The 21,139-nt window shown below is 36.8% G+C and overlaps 1 protein-coding gene and 1 pseudogene across 1 annotated transcript; both read right to left on the bottom strand.

The window, feature by feature from the left end:
- The window catches only part of LOC131806693 (death-associated inhibitor of apoptosis 1-like), a 51,846-nt pseudogene extending 36,914 nt beyond the window's left edge, over nucleotides 1-14,932 (bottom strand).
- LOC131806695 (uncharacterized) lies at nucleotides 7,149-8,822 on the bottom strand. Its single transcript, XM_059131257.1, has 2 exons — nucleotides 8,681-8,822; nucleotides 7,149-8,626 (listed from the first exon to the last, which is right to left on the bottom strand). The coding sequence occupies exons 1-2, from the start codon at nucleotides 8,690-8,692 to the stop codon at nucleotides 7,358-7,360; spliced, it is 1,281 nt and encodes a 426-aa protein (XP_058987240.1). The 5' UTR covers nucleotides 8,693-8,822; the 3' UTR covers nucleotides 7,149-7,357.
- Nucleotides 14,933-21,139: the final 6,207 nt, after the last annotated feature.

Here is a 21,139-nt window from a genome sequence, read left to right as displayed (position 1 = left end):
TCACACCAGACCTTGTGTTGGCAGAAATCTTGGGATGTGCGATGTATAAAACAAATCCAATGCATATTTCGTATTTTATGAGCGCTTTTGTTATTCAAAATGTTGACCTCATTGTAGGGGAGGGACCAGAAGGAGTGGACCAATATCAGCCTTATTCACACCAGTTTTGGTGTTGGTAGAAATATTCCAATTTGTGAAATTGAAAAAAAACTGGATGCTTATTTTAATGAACATTATGGTTATACTAAATGTTAACTCCTTTGTGAAAAGAGGTGACAGCCCTTGATAAGTCCCAAAATCATTCTGAAAGTTATTTCCCGGCTCCATTCCATTTATGGAAGAATTGTTTTTGGCCAGACCATTTGATGATATTGTGAACCTATTAAAATACATTTTTGGCTTCATGAAAATTGGGCTTGCGTTTCATTCCTACCTCTGCGCATGTATCATTCCCGAGATGCATGTAAATTCCCATTGTTTTTATCTACCCTAAACTGCGTTATGAGTTCTCCCAGCTGTGGCTCCATCAGCATTAATCACATCACATTCCAGAGATTTTTTTTTTTAAATATGAGTTTTTTTTTCAGACAATTTTATTGAAAAAATAAATACAAATTTGTTTAGTTTTGCCTGACCACAGCGATCGACCGTCGGCTGCTTGGAATGATATCATCATCATCACAACCATGACTACCTACGTGCTACTCAACAAGTTATGTACGTTGATCAATTTTATTTTTATGTCGTTCTTGTTTATTTTTAGATCACAATGTCCTTCTCAGAAATTCCAAAAACAGCAAAACAGAAGCATATGTGAAATTAAAAAACGAAGAATAATGGAGGGGTAATGAAAAGACTACAAGGCTATTCAAAAAGAAACGGGAAAACAGGGTCGATCGACCAATGAGACAATATTTGCAAATATTTTTAATTTCGATTTTTTTTGCAAAATGCATCTGCGTTTATTTAGGATGAGATTTAAGGGGCATCTATCTCTTGGCTAGAGTTCTTTTGTAAAAGATCAAGCGGAAATCCCTTACGACAATTGAATTGAATTACTCTTTTTAAGGGATCAATCAAGAGAGTTTTCCTTCTTAGTTGGAGAATCCAGTTAATTATAAAAGTAAAGCTAAAACCAGTAAAGAAAGTATTAAAGTCGGTCGGGGCCGACTGTATGACACCCTACACCACTTTGCTAATTTAGTAGAGCTGCGCATAACAATTAAAAGTTTTTATGGGAGAATTCAATCATACACGCTATGATTATAATTATAATTTAAAGTTCAAAGGGCTAAATATGCCGAAGCATTTGTATCTTTTAAATTCGGACTTGTATTACCAATTTGGTGCACAATTAATTTGAAATCGGATAAAGATATATATGGGAGCTATATCCAAATCTGAACCAATCTCGATAAAATTTGGCAAAGATATTTCTGAGCTGTATTTGACATATTTCCTTGAATATCGTTGTTACGGAGTGCATATTACCGCTGTGGGTAACAAATATGACAAATCGGATGAACAGTATATATGAGAGCTATAGCTATATCTGAACCGATCTTCAAAATTTGACATACTAGCTTCTAGACTCAATTCGGTCATAAGTGCCAAATTTCATCCAATTTGGGCAAATATTAGACGTTTGGTACACAATCCAAGGTAAATCGGACGAAGTTATATATGGGAGTTATATCCAAATCTGAACCGATCTCGATAAAATTTAGCAAATGTATTTCTGAGCTGTATTTGATATATTTCCCCAAATATTGTTGTTACAGAGTGCATATTACGGCTGCGGAGAACAAAAATAACAAATCGGGTGGACAATATATATGGGAGCTATAGCTATATCTGAACCGATTTCGATCAAATTTGGCGTACTTATTTTCAGGTCCAATCTGATCGTACGTGCAAAATTCCATACTATTCGGACTGATATTACACGTTTGGTGCACAATAAAATGCAAATCGGACGAAGATATATATGGGAGCTATATCTAAATTTTGACCGATTATCTCCAATTTCAATAGGGTTCGTCCTTGGGCCAAACAAATGATTTGTGCAAAATTTCATCTGGATAGGGCAATAAATGCGAACTGTACTTTGTTTACAAAAATACATGGACAGACGGACGGACGGACAGACGGACGGACGGACATGCATAAATCGACTCAGAATGTGATTCTATGCAGATCATCAAAAGGAACTATGGGTCTATCTCGTTTCCTTTTGCCTATCACAAACAAATGCACAAAGACATAATACCCTGACCACCTTGTGATGTAGGGTATAAATAGAAGACACGTGTATCGCCGCTTACTTTCACGACATTGAGGGGACTTTATCAATATCACAGTTGAGACATTTCTCGGTATGCCATTGCTACTCAACGAGTTGATCGATGAATTATTATTATTCAAAATTTGACCCTTTGTGGGGGAGGTACTTGATTGAGTGGGCCGATATTGTCCATTTTCGCACCTGACCCAGCACTAGTAAAAATACTAGGATTTACAAAGTTAGAGCAAAGTCGGATTATCCTTCCATTTTCTATGCTGTAAATTCTTTTTTTTTTGGAAATTTCGACCTTTTGCGAGAGAAGTACCAGAAGGAGTGGACCGATATTGTCCATTTCCGAACTCGATCTAAGTCTGACAATAATATTGCGATGTACCAAGTGTGAATACTCCCTTCGAGAGTTGTTGTGCGCACAAGCCAGGCAGACATACGGACGGACATCACTAGATCGATTTTAAATGCCCTGAAACGGATTTGGTCCAAAGAGACCTAGGGTCTAAAACCGTTATTTCGATGATATATACTTTCTCTAGCCATATGCTGAAGGTATAGAAAGAGCAAATGGATATATGACTCAATTATCCGTCCGTTTCCCGCGCTCGTTTGGTTCCACTCGTTAGAGAGAACATAATACAAGAGAAGCATTAATAAAGTTCAAATAGCAGCCTCTCCACTGATTACAGGTGCACTTACTTTGCCACTATCCAACTCATTTTGGTGTTAGACATGGGCTTATGGCAGATGCAAGTTCTGCACGACTTGTCATTCTCCAAAACAGAACCATTAGTTATTATTTAGTTAGCCGTTAATCTACTCGTGGACCACACATCAGTTTATCTCTCCCATATCTTTCTTGTTCTCTTTTCTCTTGAAATTTTAGAGAAGCTCAATGGACAAGTAAATCTCTGAGTGGAGTGGCTGTTATAATCGACCGCGTATCCTTTAACCTAACCTAGCCTAGGACGTGCATATACCAAAATTTGGACCAAATGGATCTTTTTTTTCACCAATGAACTAAAACAAAGCTCTCTAAAATTTTTAAAAGATCTATATTCAATATTACGAAATATATCTCAAAAAATTGGGGTCCCTTGTGTATAGTCAAGGCTAAATACAGGCCTTTAAAAATTTGGCTCAAAAACGCAAAACTCTTTTTGGGACCAGCCAGACACACAAACATACAGACAGGAGAAGGACATCTAAAACTGTTATATGGATAAGTCGATATTTTGACCGTCTCAAATGATTCTTAAGCTCTGTAGCCATATGACTGAGGGTATTGAGATATTTTCTCCTATTTTGTATATAGAATAGAAGACCTTATTAAATTCTCTACAGAGAAGGCTTTTTTTTAAATCTTTATCCAAAGTGAAAGAGAGATTATTTGCATAGCACTGTTATACGGTCGTTTTCTCGTGAGTATCAGAAAACTTCTTTTTGTCAAAAAAACAACTTCGCACAAGCCATGGAGACCACACCACATTTCCGTTACCCATTCATTTGACATTTATGACTCTTTGTTAGAAGTCAGATATAGTGGGTATTGAGGAAAACAAAAATAAAACAGAATGAGTTTAAACTTAATGAATGGAGGAAAACAAGAAGGTGCCAATATGATTGGTGGTGTATCACCATCACAGTGCTCGTGTTGTAGTCGCAGTAGTTGGTAGAATGGCCCAAAAAAGAAGCAAAACTAAATGTAAGTTGTGTGTTGTTGGCATACAATTTACGCACAATCATTGTGATTTCCAACAAAAAAAAAAAAAAAAAAATAACAAAAACAACTATATCCCACATCCCATCCATCCATGCCCAACAACACAACATTTGTTGTTTTTTTTTACGGTCGAAGAAGACATGGTTGAATGCACTACTTCCGCTGGCAAAGGAAATAATTATACAAAACCAACCAACAAATAACAACAATGGGAAATGCAGAGTCGAAGACGGAGAAGAAGAAGAACTACAAGTTGTAAATAATAAGAAACAAAAAAACAAAAAAGAGAAACCTAATACCAGCAACATATCAACAAAGTAAACAAAAAAAAAACAAGGGTAAAACGGAAGAATGAAACAACAAACTTGGGGATTAAATGAAGAAGAAGGCAAAGAAGTAATCCCAAGGTAAAAAGAAGCAAATTGGTCAACCCACCTGAAAGGCGTTTGCAGATGGGTAATTTGGTAGGAAGGAAGTACGCATTTCAAAAATATTAGAAATATCGAAACCATTATTTCAAAACACCAACAACGGAAGTAGTAATTAGAAATATGGAATACACATATCATCATCTAGCCAAATTCATTCAACAAGTGATAGGAATGACTCACATAGAGGAGAGCATGTTTTTTAATTACAAAAAAAATCAACAAAAACAAAAATATCCATAAATAAAAATACAAAGAGCGCGTTCTGAGAAATTGCAATGACGTTATACGTATATAAGTGCTTAGGTCACATAATAAACATACACACATATACACCAAAAATATAGCAGCGAGTATTTAGGTCAGGGTTGCCAGCATTGAGGATTTTTCGCGCAAAAATGGGAATTTTTGAGGAATTTTGACATGCAAAATGGGGCCTTTACACAATTCTGTTTTCTACAGTACAAACGTCAGCTAACATGACAGCATCAGCACTTGTGAATAATAATAATAATAATAATAATAATAATAATAATAATAATAATAATAATAATAATAATAATAATAATAATAATAATAATAATAATAATAATAACAACAATAATAATAATAAAAATGAAAATAATAATAATAATAAAAGCAATAATAATAATAATGTATTTACAGGGTAAGATGAAAAAAACTGCAACCAATTTCAGACTGCTGTCATTTCTAAGCCACTCGTCCGACAGCTGTTAAAATTATTCCAGTGACAGCTCATTATATTGTCTACAAGCGCACAAAAACATTTTGGTGAGAATTTTCCAGAAAAAAAAGTTATTTGTTATGGAAGCCATGATTTCTTTATATTTGACTGAAAAACCACAAGTGGCTATCGTTAGAGCACTCCAGCATTTAAATATGAATAAATCTTTTATGTCTCGTAACATCGCACGTAGCGAAATCGCTCGTAGCGTAGCCCGACGTCAAGGAAGTGGACGGAAGAAAACGCAACATCAGCAGAAATGGTTCGAAAAGTAAAGAAGCGATTTGATCGAAACCCGCGTCGCAGTGGCCGAAAAATGGCTCGTGTGCTGAACATATCGCAAAATTCCATTCGGCAAATATTGAAAAATGAGCTCGGGGTAAAGCCATTGAAAATCTAAAAAAGTGCAAGAACTTACACCGCAAAGTGGTGCTTCGCTTGGCCGAAAGTGGGGATCTGCCGAATTTGGTTTTCTCGGATGAGAAAACATTCGTTGTCCAGCAGTTTGTAAACAAACATGTGCATCTTCAGTTGGCCACCAGAACTCAAGCGCCGGCCATGGTAATGGTGTGGCATTAGAATAATTGACGAATATTATCGCGAAAATATTGTGGAAGGTGTATTAAAGCCTTAGGCACGCAAACATTTTGGCGGCAGACCTTGGACATTCCAACAGAACTCAGCACCATCGCACTCAGCACGCGCCACCCAAGACTGGTTACAAAATGAGGTCACTCGCTTCATTTCCAGCGCACAATGGCGACCAAAATCTCCGGATACAAATCCGTTGGACTATTGTTTGGAAAGTAAGGTTGACACTGAAAAATAACAAAGTGTCGATCACCTCAAGCAGGCGCTTCGCCGGAAATGGGCCAAAATACCGCAGAGCAACCTTCGGGCAGCGTGTGACGGTTTCATTGGCCGTTTGAAGGCCATAATTCGTGCCAAAGGTGACCAATTCGAACAAATCTAGATTTATTCTAAAATTTGATGCAATTTCCGACATTCATTCAATAAATGTCCCAGGCTTGCAAGGATGTAAAAGTTTTTACTACGATAACCGATTTCCCCTTTATTATATCGAAAAAAATTGTAAAACTTGTACATTCTTGCAGGTTCTGGAACATCCCTATAATTTCATATAATTTTGTCTTTGACGTTTTTAATTTAATTTTCTTAAAAATGTATGTTGGCAACCCTGTTTTTTACTAGACAAAAATATTTAATTTCAAAATTAACTTGTAACCAATATATTGATTACCAACACTTAATCAATACCAACAAGTACACTTGAATCGCGTAGACTATATCATATATTTAACAACAAATATTTTTTATTAGAATTATCACAAATATTTTTTAATTTAATGACGGAGCACACTGAAAATATCGACGTTCACCTCGCAAAATAGTTTCGATCAATTGAAATCAAATAAAATAAAAAATTTTAAAAGAATTAAAAAAAAGCCATAAGTTCGGCCGAAAACATTTTATATAAAAATATCATGCAAATATTGATCTTCTTAGACTAACTTTGGCATACTCTTTTCAACATTTCGGCCGGTATCTCATGAATAAATGCTTTAATGTTGTCTTCCCATGCGTTAAATGAAATGGGGGAATTGTCGGTATGGGCATGAACTTTAATATAGCACACAAAATAGTTGTTTCAAGAAGACATTCTGAAAATTGGGCTGCCAATTTCCCGGTCCCGAGAAATTGGTCTGCCAATTTCACGGTCACGTGGCATCGTCTTCTTAAAACCACATGTTGTGCAAGTTAAGCTCTTGCATTTTGGGCAAAAAAAAAAAACTGGATATCATCTCACTGTAGCGCTCACCATTCACAGTTCGTGAGTACCGATTCGCAACACCTTTGAGGAAGTACGGTCCAATGATGCCACCAGCCCATAAACCACTCTAAACTGTGAAACTAAAAACTCAAACACAAACAGTATTGTTAAATTAAAATTATATATATTTTTTTAAATATATTATTGTTTCCTTAGTAAAGAAACGGTATAGCGACTATAGGAACATATCATGCCGAAAATAAAAATTAGTTTGTAAAAAAAATAAATTGGAGCGACTTAAAGCGTATCGGAAACAGTGAAATGTTGAAAATGAAAGCGTCGTCTAGTGCGACACTTAACCCTAAAAAAACACCTATGCTTTAGTTCTGTACTTGCGGCTATATTTGGAACGTAAAAACGTTTGTCGGCGTCTTCTGCGTCTGCGAACAACGGGTCCCTCTAACAAATCGTCGTGGTCGTAGTCGTAATAATCAGTTTCGTTTTCATCGGGTCCATCAGTGTTAACGTTATCAATTTCAAAATCATTGGGACTGGTAATGGGACAATCGCTACTGACTTCACCGTCGGGCAAGAGACATTTTCGCTTGTCTTCTTTCCAGCCGTCGGATATATCAAAGTCATCGAGGTCATCTCCGTTGGGGGGATAGTTCTCGAATGTGAAATGCACAAATGGTTGCCCATTAAGAAATGGTTGCGGATAATTGTAGGTGTTATAGCCGCCGTAATAGCTATTGAAGCACGGGCTACATTGAAATGGCATGCCATTGAGCAAGATATAGGCAAATGGTAGACGCAGGCAGTAATCGCAATTAGGTTGAGGTAGCTGTTGCAGTGTTCTGCCAGGCATAGCTGGTCGCCTTGAATGTCTTCTTGGTCGGAATGGAACATATTTCACCGTTTCGCGACAATTTCCAGCATCATCATTATCGTCAAAGTAGTCCTGGAAATCTGAATTAGAATCACAGACTGTTATCCTCTTTGCTTCCATGACACGGCTTTTACACTGTTTGCCGCAGACGCGATGCCGCTTGCGATGGCAACGTGAAGCAGTCGAAAACCGCTGCATGTCGCAATTACTCCTCGAACGCAAAACAATACAGCATGGATCCGTATTATTATAACCCAAACCGAACTTTCCCCCCACTCGAGACGCTTTAAAATCCTGATGCAAATGCACGTTATTATCGTTATTGAGTGTTATATTGCCTTCATTGCTTTCGATTAGGTTGTGTATTTGATTCGTCAAACGAATCACGTTGGTCGTATTAAAAGGTTTGGTTGACTTTGTGAATTGAGTATCGTTTACACCCTGCACTAGTAGTTCACTCATTGATAATTCCGGACAATTTGGACATTCCTTCAGGCATTTACCAACATCTTCAACGCCTTGACAGACCTGTTTGCATTTTTCCCTATTTTCGAAACACTCTTGGTATTCCTTCAAGGTAGGTTCGTCATAGTTTTGCAATTGAGTCTGGATGACAATTGGATTGACAGGGATACTATGTTGAATGGTGGTGGTATTTCCATCAACAATCAGTTCTTTGTCTTCAGCTGCAATGGCATTGGTGGGAGTGGTGGTGATGACGAGTAAAACTGCCAAAAAGAAGTTCACGAGTATCTAAAGAAAAATATGAATCAAAGTTTCGTTTAACATTGAATGTTTCTAACATACCTGGAGTTTCATTTGCTTAGTGAGTACCACACTCCTTGGCTCTTTAATTTCAACTGATTATAGATCGATTGCATTTTTATACTGAAAGCTTTTCGATATCGCCCATTATCAATGGAAGCTATATTGATAACATATCATTAGCTTAACAAAAGAATGTTTATAAATATTTCAATTTGCAGCGAAATTAGCTATTTTCTATATGAATTTTTGGGAATATTGATTAAAAAAATTTTTTGGTAAAATTTTAGCGAATGGAGAGAGAGAAAATGCTCTCAGTAAAAGTTACTAAGTTCTAATCTTTACAGGGCAAGTTATCGTACACTTTCAAGGCCAATAAAGAGGGCACACAACAAAGCAGCCCATCAAAGTATACGATTAATACCATTGTCATTCTTTCTGTCCGGGAAACCAATTGTATTTTTCCGATTAGATTTCAAAACGACACATTCTATTAGACACCAACAAATATTATTTTTTGTTTTGAACGTTTACGCATGGAAGAATTAGGAAGGTAAACTAATATGTTTACAATTTGTTTTCGTTACAACGTTACCTAAAATTCGACGTAGCGTACACAAATATTCCACTACCCTACTATAGAAAATGTTTTGTAGGTCAGAGATCGCTATGCTTATTTGAAATAACTTTGCTTTTTAATTGTACCATGCAATATATTAAAATATACCAGACTAGCAAATGCCTGCTACTTTGCCAACGAAAAGTCCCCCTTGAAATTTGAGATTTGTTCCGATTTCGTTCCTTCTTAGTACTCAAAATGCACAATCTGTTTAGTTTGACAAAATGTACTAAATTTTCAGAAATTCAAGGTTCGAAAAGTATAGAAGCGACTTGATCGAAACCCGCGTCGCAGTGGCCGAAAAATGACTCGTGAGCTGAACATATCGCAATATTCCATTCGGCATACTGAAAAATGAGCTCTTACCCTGAGCCATTGAAATTCCAAAAAATTCAAGAACTTACACCGCAACAGAAAGAAAATAGACTCAAAAGAGCTAAAGAGTTGCTTCGCTTGGCCGAAAGTGGTAAACTGCCGAATTCGGTTTTCTACGAAGAGAAAACAAGTGCCGGAAAATGGGATGGTGTGGGCTTTCATAACAGCCGATGGTCACTCTCCGCTCTATTAATCGACCGTGGCATCAGAATAAATGCCGCGAAAATATACTGGAGGGTGTATTAAAGCCTTGGGCACGCAAACATTTTGGCCGCAGACCTTGGACATTCCAACAGGACTCAGCACTATCGCACTCAGGACGCGCAACCCAAGAATGGTTACAAAATCTTCAAAATCTTCGGTTACCAATCCGTTGGACTATTGTGTCTGGAGTATTTTGGAAAGCAAGGTTGGCACTAAAAATACCAATGGGTGGATCACCTCAAGCAAGCGCTTCGCCAAAAAATCGCAGAGCAACATTCGGGCAGGGTGTGAGGGTTTCATTGGCCATAATTCGTGCCAAAAGTGACCAATTCGAACAAATCTAAACCTATTCTATAATTTGATGCTATTTCTGACATTTTAAGTTTTCATTCAATAAAATTAAAAAAAAAAATGTAAAAATTATGGCGTTTGACTTTGTTGCAGTTTTTTTTTACCTCACCCTGTATATCTAAACTGATCTTCACCAAATTTGACATTGGGCTAATATTACACGTTTGGTGCACAATAAAAGGCAAATCTGATGAAGTTATATATGGTAGCTACATCCTAATCTGACCCGATCTCGATAAAATTTAGCAAAGGTATTTCTGAGCTGTATTTGATATATTTCCCCAAATATTGTTGTTACAGAGTGCATATTATGGCTGCGGAGGACAAAAATAACAAGTCGGATATCTGAACCGATTTCGATTAAATTTGGAATACTTATTTTAAGACCTAATTTGGTGCACGAAAAAGGCAAATCGGACAAATCTACATTTTGACAGATTATATTTAATTCCAATAGGGTTCGTCCTTGGGCCAAACAAATGATTTTGTGCAAAATTTCTTCTGGATCGGACAATAAATGCGACCTGTATATACGTGGACGGACGGACATGCATAAATCGACACAGAATGTGATTCTATGCAGATCATCAAAAGGAACTATGGGTCTATATATCGTTTCCTTTTGCCTGTTACAAATAAATTCTCAAATACCTAATACCCCGACCACCTTGTGGTGTAGGGTATAAAAACCATCACCCACTTTATACCATACAAGGGCATTATCACCAGAATGCAGTACATGACGAAGGACGCTCATGTTGGAATTGGGCCTGAAACATTTTCTATAACTGTTTTAAAGTAAAATCTGCAGCAAATCGAACATCAATCGACAATTTAAGTAAAAATATATACACGTCCAGTAAAATCATTATGGTAACACAAAGAACACAACGATTTCATTCAAAATAAAATGATATCATACAATATGGAAGTTTGGAATGACGAGAGCAAGTTGTTATTGTCATTATTTTAATTTTTTTTTTGAGTATTTCGTTGCATTCGATGATTAAATGTTTGTGCGGTGTGGAGGGGAGAGGGGATGGTATGAGTAATACCAATTCATTCATTTGATTAAATTCCCGAAAATATCTTTGTGAACGCATATGCTAAATCAACTATGTGTGATTGCTTACCCCAAACAGAATGAATTTCAATACACATTGATAATAGTCAATTTATATATGATAAATTACTACGTATCTACAAAATCCTTCTTCTCCCTCTAATAAATTCTTGAAAATGGGTACGTAACTGAAAGTAGCTTTGCATTTTCCCAATTTTCAGGGCTCTGACCATTAACGATTTCCTGTACAGGGTGAGATGACAAAACTGCTGTTATTCTAGACTGCTGTTATTTCTAAGCCACTCGTCCGACAGCTGTTAAAATTATTCCAGTGACAGCTCATTATATTGTTTACAAGCGTACAAAAGCATTTTGGTGAGATTTTTTCAGAAAAAAAGTTGTCGTCTCGTGATGGAATTCAAGCGTGATAGTGTTATTTCTTTATATTTGCCTGGAAAAACACATGTGGCTATCGTTAAAGCACTCCAGAAATTAAATGTGAATAAATCTTTTGTGTCTCGTAACATCGCTCGTTGCCGTGGCGTAATCGCTCGTAGCGTAGCCCAGCATCAAGGAAGCGGACGGAAGAAATCAGCAACTTCAGCAGAAATGGTTCGAAAAGTAAAAAAGCGACTTGAAACCCGCGCATATCGCAATATTCCAATACCAATCCGTTGAACTATTGTGTCTGAAGTATTTTGGAAAGCTAAAAAATACCATAGTGTCGATCACCTCAAGCAAGCGTTCGCCGGGAATGGGCCAAAATACCGCAGAGCAACATTCAGGCAGCGTGTGGCTTTATTGGCCATTTGAAGGCCATAATTCGACCAATTCGAACAAATCTAAACTCATTATAAAATTTGATGCTATTTCCGACATTTTTTGTTTGTTTAAAAAAATTTCAAAATTATGGCGTTTGACTTTGTTGCAGTTTTTTTTATCTCACCCTATACTCATAGTGATCCTAATGTCAAAATTTATCTTTTTAGTTCTATTCCTATACTCCCTTTACCGATTTTAGTAGTTTTCCTACAATATGGCCGTTATATACGAAGACGTGCACATGCAAAGGGCATTTCGTCATAGGCCATTAATTACAATATTCAAATACGAAACTTGAAAAAATCCAATGAATAATGTAGCTAAAATCATCAAAATACCGAATATAAGAAGGTACCGTTATATCGGGGCTATACGAAGACTTGAACCTGCATAGACAATGTCTGTCAAAGACTGTAGTTTTCATTACGAGCTCTAAATATGAAATTTGAAACTACTCCGGTGAATAAGGTGCCTAAAACGTCAAAATATCGAATATCTTGGTGTACCGTTGTATCTGGGACCGTACAGCCTACATCGTGAACCTATATAGACATTTCTCTTCCTAAAATTCCATTAAAAAAATGTAGCTAACCGTTATATGGGGGATATACGATATGGTGGACCTATATGGACAATAATCTTCCAGGGGGTAAAGTACTTAGAAGGAACTCCTTTTGTGGATTTTCAGACAATTTCATTGAAAAAATTGGCAACAATCATTGAAATACCGAATGTCGGGGGTACCGTTATATGGGGGCTATACGTTATCGTGGACCGATATCGTCCACCTTCGATCTTGACCTGCCCGCAGACAAAAGACTGACATGTACAAAATTTTACCTTCATATCTTTATTCGTTTGACTCTAGCGTGATTTGCGAACGGAGGATCAGAGCTAAATAGTTTTAGAATTTTACGGTGATCTAGACTATGTATATTTTGTTAGGTCTAAAATTATTATTTCGATGAGTTGCAAACGGAATGACGAACTTAATATACCCTCATGCTATGTATGGTGGAATGTATAAAAAACCACAGCCAGTGTATGGGCGAGACACACTAACATTGACATGCAAAATTTTACCCATTGTTTGCGTGTGTATTATTTTCAATTATAGGATCATTTTGATATAACTCCCGAACCGTTTCAAATTACCCCATCATGTAACCAACCTCCAATGATACCTAAAGGGTAATTATATTTTTGGCAAAATTGGTTAAAGCAGCAAACGTACACATCGTGTTTTGTTTCACTGTCAAACATCTTCAGTTTGATTTATAATTAAACCATGAATCGTCTTACGTTACAAAATGTGTGTTCTATTAATAAAGTTCATTATCAATAAATTGTGTATTTTTGGGGTATTTTCGCAACTTTGGAACCCTATATCTCGGTAAGTATTGATTTCCCATCGAAAACAATTATGTCGCTTTAATTAGGATAACAAAACCTACCCTCGCTAAAAATTTCAGCATTTTCTGCCAGCTGGAGGTAAACTTAATTTGTTACCCGATTTGCACAGGAAAGCTAACTTAAGGCAAGTCCTTGTTGTCCTTGTAAATTACTGTCAGCTTGTTTTTGCGTGTCGAAAGAAAACAAATAAAAACACCAATTTTGTATAAGTTTTTTACTTTTTTTATTTTAGCAAACTGTTGAAAAAATACTCCTAAAATTAGTTTTTTAGCTTTCGCATTCATTTTCTTTCGTCATACATAAACAGATAATGAGTGTCTTTTAGTGTCCAAATTATCGTACACACCTAATAACATGCCAGCAAACTTTACAACCCGATTTCCATAAATACGGCAACTCTGATCATAAACGACCTCTCGTTGTTTTCAAAAGACACAAACAACACAACGAACTCAATGGAAACATACGAGGTACTTGGTCAAACTGCTCCCATAAACGAGCACGTATAGGCGACGCTCAAAACACAACGAAAACAAACAAAACACGCACACATTCAATCTGTTTATATGGAATTTGAATCGATTGCAAATCGTTGGTCAGAGGGTGTAAGCCAGAGGAAGGGGGATGAGGTTTATTTTGTTGTTTTTTTTTTATAAAACATCACTTTATTGTGGTTAACTTGACGTACGTACATAAATAAATACATACATATAAAAATGGTTGTTTTCATGTTTCTCCGTATGATATCACTTGGCGTACACAGACACAATTCCCCCGAAAAACAAAATCAACACAATACACAATTAATGATCTGCCATTTTGTAATTTTTAATAAAATTTCGTCTTTTTGTCAATATGTGTACTAGACGACCATCATTAACATATTGCCTTAAATTAACTGCGAAAATTGTCCATTGCAAGTGGAAAGTATGTCCACCCATTTTGCTCTACATACCTTGAGAGATTTTCTCTTTTTGTTGAAAATATTCAAGTTGTCAAGATGTGGAATATCTTTATCAACGACGAAACCAACGAACTCTTTAAGGCTGTGCCAACAAAAATAGAAATCATTGAGGTCGTTACACAAATAGACAAAGTTTCTCTGCTTTGTGTTTCTTTATCTTTCGAGTGATAGGAAAAACGACAACAACCACGTTTTTGCTCACAACAAATCAAGTGTATTATATTTTAATGTTTTTGTTTTTTTATTATCAACTTAGATTATTATTATCGTTTTTATTATCTTTTTAAAACATTGTATTTTTGATTAAACCGAAGAAAACGAAGCTAATTCGCCTAAGATCGCGTAATGAACTAACGAGTGCTGGTGCTGTTCGTTTTGCCAAAAAGCCATATGTGTCGAGTAGCATAAAGGTGTTGCCAGACACATGAAATGCGTGTTAGCAAAATACCCAACAACATGTCAAAAAAGGGGGAATTATAGAAGAACGAGAAAATAAATTTAGTATTTTGTCAAAAATGAAAAATGAAATATTAATGCAACTAGGTAATATTGATTTTATACATTTTTTGACAATTAATGGGAAAAGTAGAAAAAATTAAAAACGAATGGGATAAAAAAATAATATATCTGTAAAGCGTAACGCACGGTACTAATTTTAAAAGACGTTTTGTGTTTTGTTTCACTGTCAAACATATTCAGTTTGTTATACATAATATAACCATGAATCGTCTTACAAAAGTACTACGCTAACAAATTTTTGAATTTTTCATCTGTTAAGAAAGTTCATCGCGCACTTCTTCCAGTTTTTGGACGAAGCACATTTTTGGCTCAATATGAGAGTAAATAAGCTGAATTCTCGATGTTGGAGAGAAGATCAGCCAGAAACATTGCAAAAGTAACCAATGAATGCACCCAGAGAAAGTCACAGTTTAGTGCGGTTTTATCATTGGACCGTAACTGTGAATGGTGGCGGTACCATGAGACGATATCCAAATGGTTTTTTGTTTCCAAATTGCAAGACCTTGACTTGCATGACATGTGGTTTCATCAAGACGGTGTCCCATGTGCCACACAGCACGCACAGCAATGGACTCTTATTGAGAGACCAGTTCAGTGAACATTTGTCTCTACATTCGGGACCAGACAATTGCCCGCCTAGATCATGAGATTTAACGGTAAAACTATATCATATCTATACAGATAAGTCCACACATTGGAGGACAACATTAAAGCATTTATTCGTGAGATAACGGCCGAAGTGTCGAAAAGAGTATGCCAAAATTGAGCTAAGAGCGTTGACCATTTAAGGCACAGTCGCGGTCAATTCAAATTTCGTGCATTTTTCTAAATTTTATGTTCTTTTCATACCCTCCATCATATGTCATTTCATTCGCAACTCTTAGAAATAATCATGTTAGACGCTAGCGATGTTGGTCTGTCAGTTGTAATCAAGCTACCTTTCGAAGGAATTGAGATAGAAGGCTAAACATTTGCACACATATGTATTTTGCCAGTAGACAGGTTAAATTCGTAAATGGGCCTTATCGGTCCACGTTTTCGAATAGCCCCCAGTACTTCCCAATATTCGTTATTTTGATGATTTTAGCAATATTTTTACCGAAATTTTTTCAAATTTCGTATTTGATGATATTAATGGGTACTACAACTGAATGGGTACTATGACAGAAAATTGTCTAGGCAGGTCAACGTCTTCGTATAGCTCCCATATAGTGGTACCTCCCAATTTTCGGCATTTTGATGATTATATAGACATTATAGACCGGAATTGTTTCAAATTTCGCATTTGATGGTCTCGTATTTGAAGCCTATAATAAAAATTACATATGCAGGCCCATGTCCCACATATAACGGTACCAACCTTTATTCGGTATTTTTATGATTTTACCGACATTATTCACTGGAATTTTTTTTCAAATTCCGTATTTGAAGTTTGGAATCGGTACTACAGCCTATGGTAGAAAATAAAAGACCAAGATTTCGTATAGCTCCCATATACCGGTTCTCATTTAAGCGTATTTTTTCGAGAGTTCCTTTCAAATGGTGGAAGGTATTATTGCTTTTTATATCTTCAGCCATATGGCTACAGAGGTTATATATTATTTGATACGGCCAAAACGTGCCTCATCGAAATAAAAGTTTTAGACCCTATGTCTCTTTGGACCAAATTCGTTTCGGGACATTTGGAGTCGATCTAGCGATGTCCGTCCGTCTGTCTGACTGCTGGTTGATGCGCACTATAACGGTCGAAGGGAGTATCCAATTTGGTCCAAGGTTGGGACATCGTAATATTATTGTCAAACTTAGATCGAGTTCGGAAATGGGCAATATCGGTCCACTCCTTATGGTACCTCACCCACAAAATGCCAACGTTTTCAAATAAAATAATTTACTGCACAGAAAGAGAAAGGATAATCCGATTTTGCTCCAGCGAATCCTAATATTTGCATCTGCGCTAGGACATGTGCGAAAATGGACATTATCGGTCCACTTCGTCAAGAACCTACCCCACAAAGAGACAACATTTTAAATAATTGTAATTCTGATAAAATGTGATGTAAGATTCCGATTGTCTTCAAATTACACACATCACAATATTATTGTGAACCAAAGGTCTGGTGCAGATGGAATATGTCGGTCCAGGCCTTCTGGTACCTCCCTCACAAAGGGTCGAAATTTTTTGAACTAAATTGGAAGATAATTTCTTATTCTATGACGTAAATTATTTTCTTGACAACTTTGAACTCTTGTGGGGAAGGCACCAGAATAAGTGGACCGACATTGCCCATCTCTGAATTCGATCTAAGTTTGTCAATAACATTATAATGTTCCAAGTTTGTATCAAATCGGATACTGCCTTCGAGAGTTATCGTGTGCAGCACCCAGACAGACAAACGGAAGGGCACTCGGCTCCAAATGTCCTTAAATAGATTTGGTCCCAAGAAAAGGGTCTAAAACCGTTATTTCGATGTGACACGTCTTGGCCGTATCAAATGCGTATAGGCATTTTGAAAGTTTACACGGCAAAGTAACCCAAATATAGGGGACAAATTCGCCCTCATCAAGATTTTTTGAAATTTTCATATTAAGGTTTCTTGGGATACTTTCATTTCAGCTAAGAATTCTGATGATTTTTTTTTGAATGAGTTATTATTGTTTTAATAAGGACAGAAAAATGTCTACACACTCTTATAATTTCCTTTTTTTTTTGACAAAATTATTATCCTGATAAAACGTCCAAGTGTGGCCTTTGAAGACATTTTCTTTGTTCTCTTTTTAACAACAGCAGAAAACCTTTTCCCAGTCATTGTCGGTTCGTTGACATGGCCAAATGCGTTGCTCCCAAAAATGAAACAAAACATCAACTCATTGCGGCTGCACAAGTTCGAATACGGTTACGTTCGTCGTTGGTGCTCTTTCGAATTACAACGAAGAAACCAACAACGACGTTATCTGACTGAGATTTGCAGTAGCAGTTACCAACAGCCACAACTGCAACAGCCACAACTGCATTTGGCATGCGCCAACATTTTGTTGCATAATTGCAATAGAGTATCTACTACTGGATGGATACTACGCTCACTACTACTACTACCACTGCTGTTGTTGCTACTGCCTATGAACAAAAAGCAGCCTACCAATTTGGAGTTGCGCTCTGTTTTGTTCGCATCATTTGGCATGCGCCAACATTTTGTTGCATAATTGCAATAGAGTATCTACTACTGGATGGATACTACGCTCACTACTACTACTACCACTGCTGTTGTTGCTACTGCCTATGAACAAAAAGCAGCCTACCAATTTGGAGTTGCGCTCTGTTTTGTTCGCATTAGTGAGCAGGCCTATTTGGGATCCTACAATGAATACCTACGTCAATCCCCGATACTGACTCAGTGACTTATGCCCACATGAATATGCAAAAAAATCGAAACGAAACGCAACATAAAGGGAGATGCAAGCATGCCCGTTCAACATTGGCTTGGAGCCAACGTTTTGGCATGTCCTTATAAGGACATATCCTGTACTTTTTTGCCATGAATGTGTGGGGTTTTTTTTTTGTTTTTTTTTTTTTTTGCTGTCGCCATGTTTGAGGCCATATTATTTTTACAAGTTTTACAATTAGTTGTAGGAGTAGTACGACGCCTTCTACTACTACTGCTGCTGCTACTATTATCCTGTAGTACACCACTATACGAGCGTTATATGGTCGAGCAACGAGCAACGGGAGTGAATGGTTGGAGGTTGTCTTCTATGACTCTCGAATCTTCGCCTAGCTTCCTGCAGTTTCTGTAGCCATCAGTTGTTGGTTTTTATTTTAGTTTAGTTTTTTTTTTTGTGGAGATACAAGAAAATTCTTTCTTTTCTAGCCATGAATGCAGTTGGAGTTCTGGTCTATGAGAGAAAATATTGATTTTTCCCAACGTTACATGCGCATTTAGGCTCTGCAGTTTTAAAGTTGGTAATAGGTTTTCAATTTGAAATTATTAAATTTAGGATTTTTTTTGAATATAGATGGGAGAAGTTTGAGAAATAACATTATGTGACTGAACTAGGTCCCTTTGGACCAACTCCGCTTCAGGACATTTGGAGTTGATCCAGCGATGTCCACCCGTCCGTCCGTCTGTCTGTCTGGCTGGTGTGCACGATAACTTTCGAGGGGAGCATTCGACTTAATATTATTATCAAACTGAGATCGAGTTCGGACATGGGTAATATCGGCCCACTCCTTCTGGTACCTCCCCCACAAAAGGTCGTAATTAAAAAAAAAAATAATTTACTGCACAGAAAGAGAAAGGATAATCCAGTTTTGCTCCAACTTTGCAAATCCTAGTATTTGCATCAGTGCTAGGTCAGATGCGAAAATGAACAATATCGGTCCACTCCATCAAGTATAAGCCCACAAAGGGTCAAAATTTTGAACAATTATAACTCAAATAAAATGTGATGTAAGTGTGCGATTGTCTTCAAATTACACATATCACGATATTTTTACTAAGCCAAGGTCTGGTATGAAGATGGAATATATCGGTTCACTACTTCGGGTATCTCACCCACCAAGGGTCAAAATTTTGAATAATTATATCTCTAAAAAGTGAAATTAACATTCGATTCCATTCAGACTCGGCAAATCTCAATATTTTCATCAACACAAGATTTGTTGTGAATATGATAGAGATCGGACCCTTCCATCAGGTACCTCTCCCACAAAGGGTCCACATTTTGAATAACCAAAACGAGCACAAAATCCGAAATAATCATCCAACTCTCTTCAAATTTCAAACATCCCACTATTTCTAGTAATACAAGATCTGGTGTTTAGATGGAATATATCGATCCACTCTTTTTGGTATCTCCCCCACAAAGGGTCAAGATTTTGAATATCCATGAAGCTCATAAAACGCGAAATTAACATTTGATTCCGTTCAGACTTGGCATATCTCACTATTTCCATCAGCACAAGGTCTGTTATGAAGATGCTATAGATCGGACCATTCCATCCCGTACCTCCCCCACAAAGGGTCCAATATTTTGAATAACCAAAACAAGCATAAAATCCGAAATAAGCATTTGGTTCTCTACAAATTTTACACATGCCTTTATTATACCCTCCACCATGGTATGAACGGTATATTAAGTTTGTCATTCCGTTTGTAACACCTCGAAATATACATTTTAGACCCCACAAAGTATATTTATTCTTGATCAGCATACAATTATATGTCGATTTAGCGATGTCCGTCCGTCTGTACGTCTATGGAAATCACCATGGCTTCCGAACGGAATGAGGTTGATAAAATTGTACTCAAATGTATATTATGTCTGCAGGACTTTTGGTATTGAAAATGGGCCATGTAGGTCCACGTTTTTGGTATAACCCCCATATAATGGTACCTCCCGATATTCGGTATTGTGATGATTTTAGCGACATTATCCACCAGAATTGTTTCAAATTTGGCATTTGTTCGTAATGTTTATTACGGCCTATGACAGAAAATTGTCTGTGCATGTCCACGTTTTGGTATAGCCCCCATACAATGGCACCTCCCTTTATTCGGTATTTCGATGAGCTACATTATTCACCGAATTTTTTTTCAAGCATCGTATTTGAATATTGTAATGGCTTATGACAAAAGTTGTCTATGCAGGTCCACGTCGTCGTATAGACCCTAATATAACGGCTACATTCGGTATTTTTAAGGGTGCAAGTACATAAAACGCTTGAAGTCATGGCTAGGCATATTAATGTCAAATGATAATGGAAAACGGCGGCACGATTTTGGTGAGGCTCTGCAATCCCTTTATAATATGTCACAAAATATGCCTAGCCATGACTTCAAGCTTCTTATGTACTTACACCTTAAGATTTAAATAGAATTTGTAAGGGATTATATATTTTTAATATTGCCAAATTCGTTCCAAATTGTGGAAGGTATTCAAAGTCCGGCCCGGACGAACTTACAGCTTGTTTTTACTAGCACAAGATATGCTGTGATAAATCGACGCACTCCTTATGGTACTTCCCCACAAAGCTCTAACATAAACATGCCTTAATATTCTTTAATTTCCTATTCGACCACATTTTCCTTCTTCGCAACCCTTTTACTTTTTGGGGTTGATTAAAAACAAAGGAATGTAATTCCTTCCTAACATTGTTCTAATTTCAAAGGCTCG

Source organism: Musca domestica, unplaced genomic scaffold, assembly GCF_030504385.1.
Source record: "Musca domestica strain aabys unplaced genomic scaffold, Musca_domestica.polishedcontigs.V.1.1 84, whole genome shotgun sequence".
In the NCBI taxonomy this organism is placed as follows: Eukaryota; Metazoa; Arthropoda; class Insecta; order Diptera; family Muscidae; genus Musca; species Musca domestica.
The sequence above is the reverse complement of the archived record's forward strand: the minus strand, read 5'-3'. Positions and strand labels throughout refer to the sequence as shown.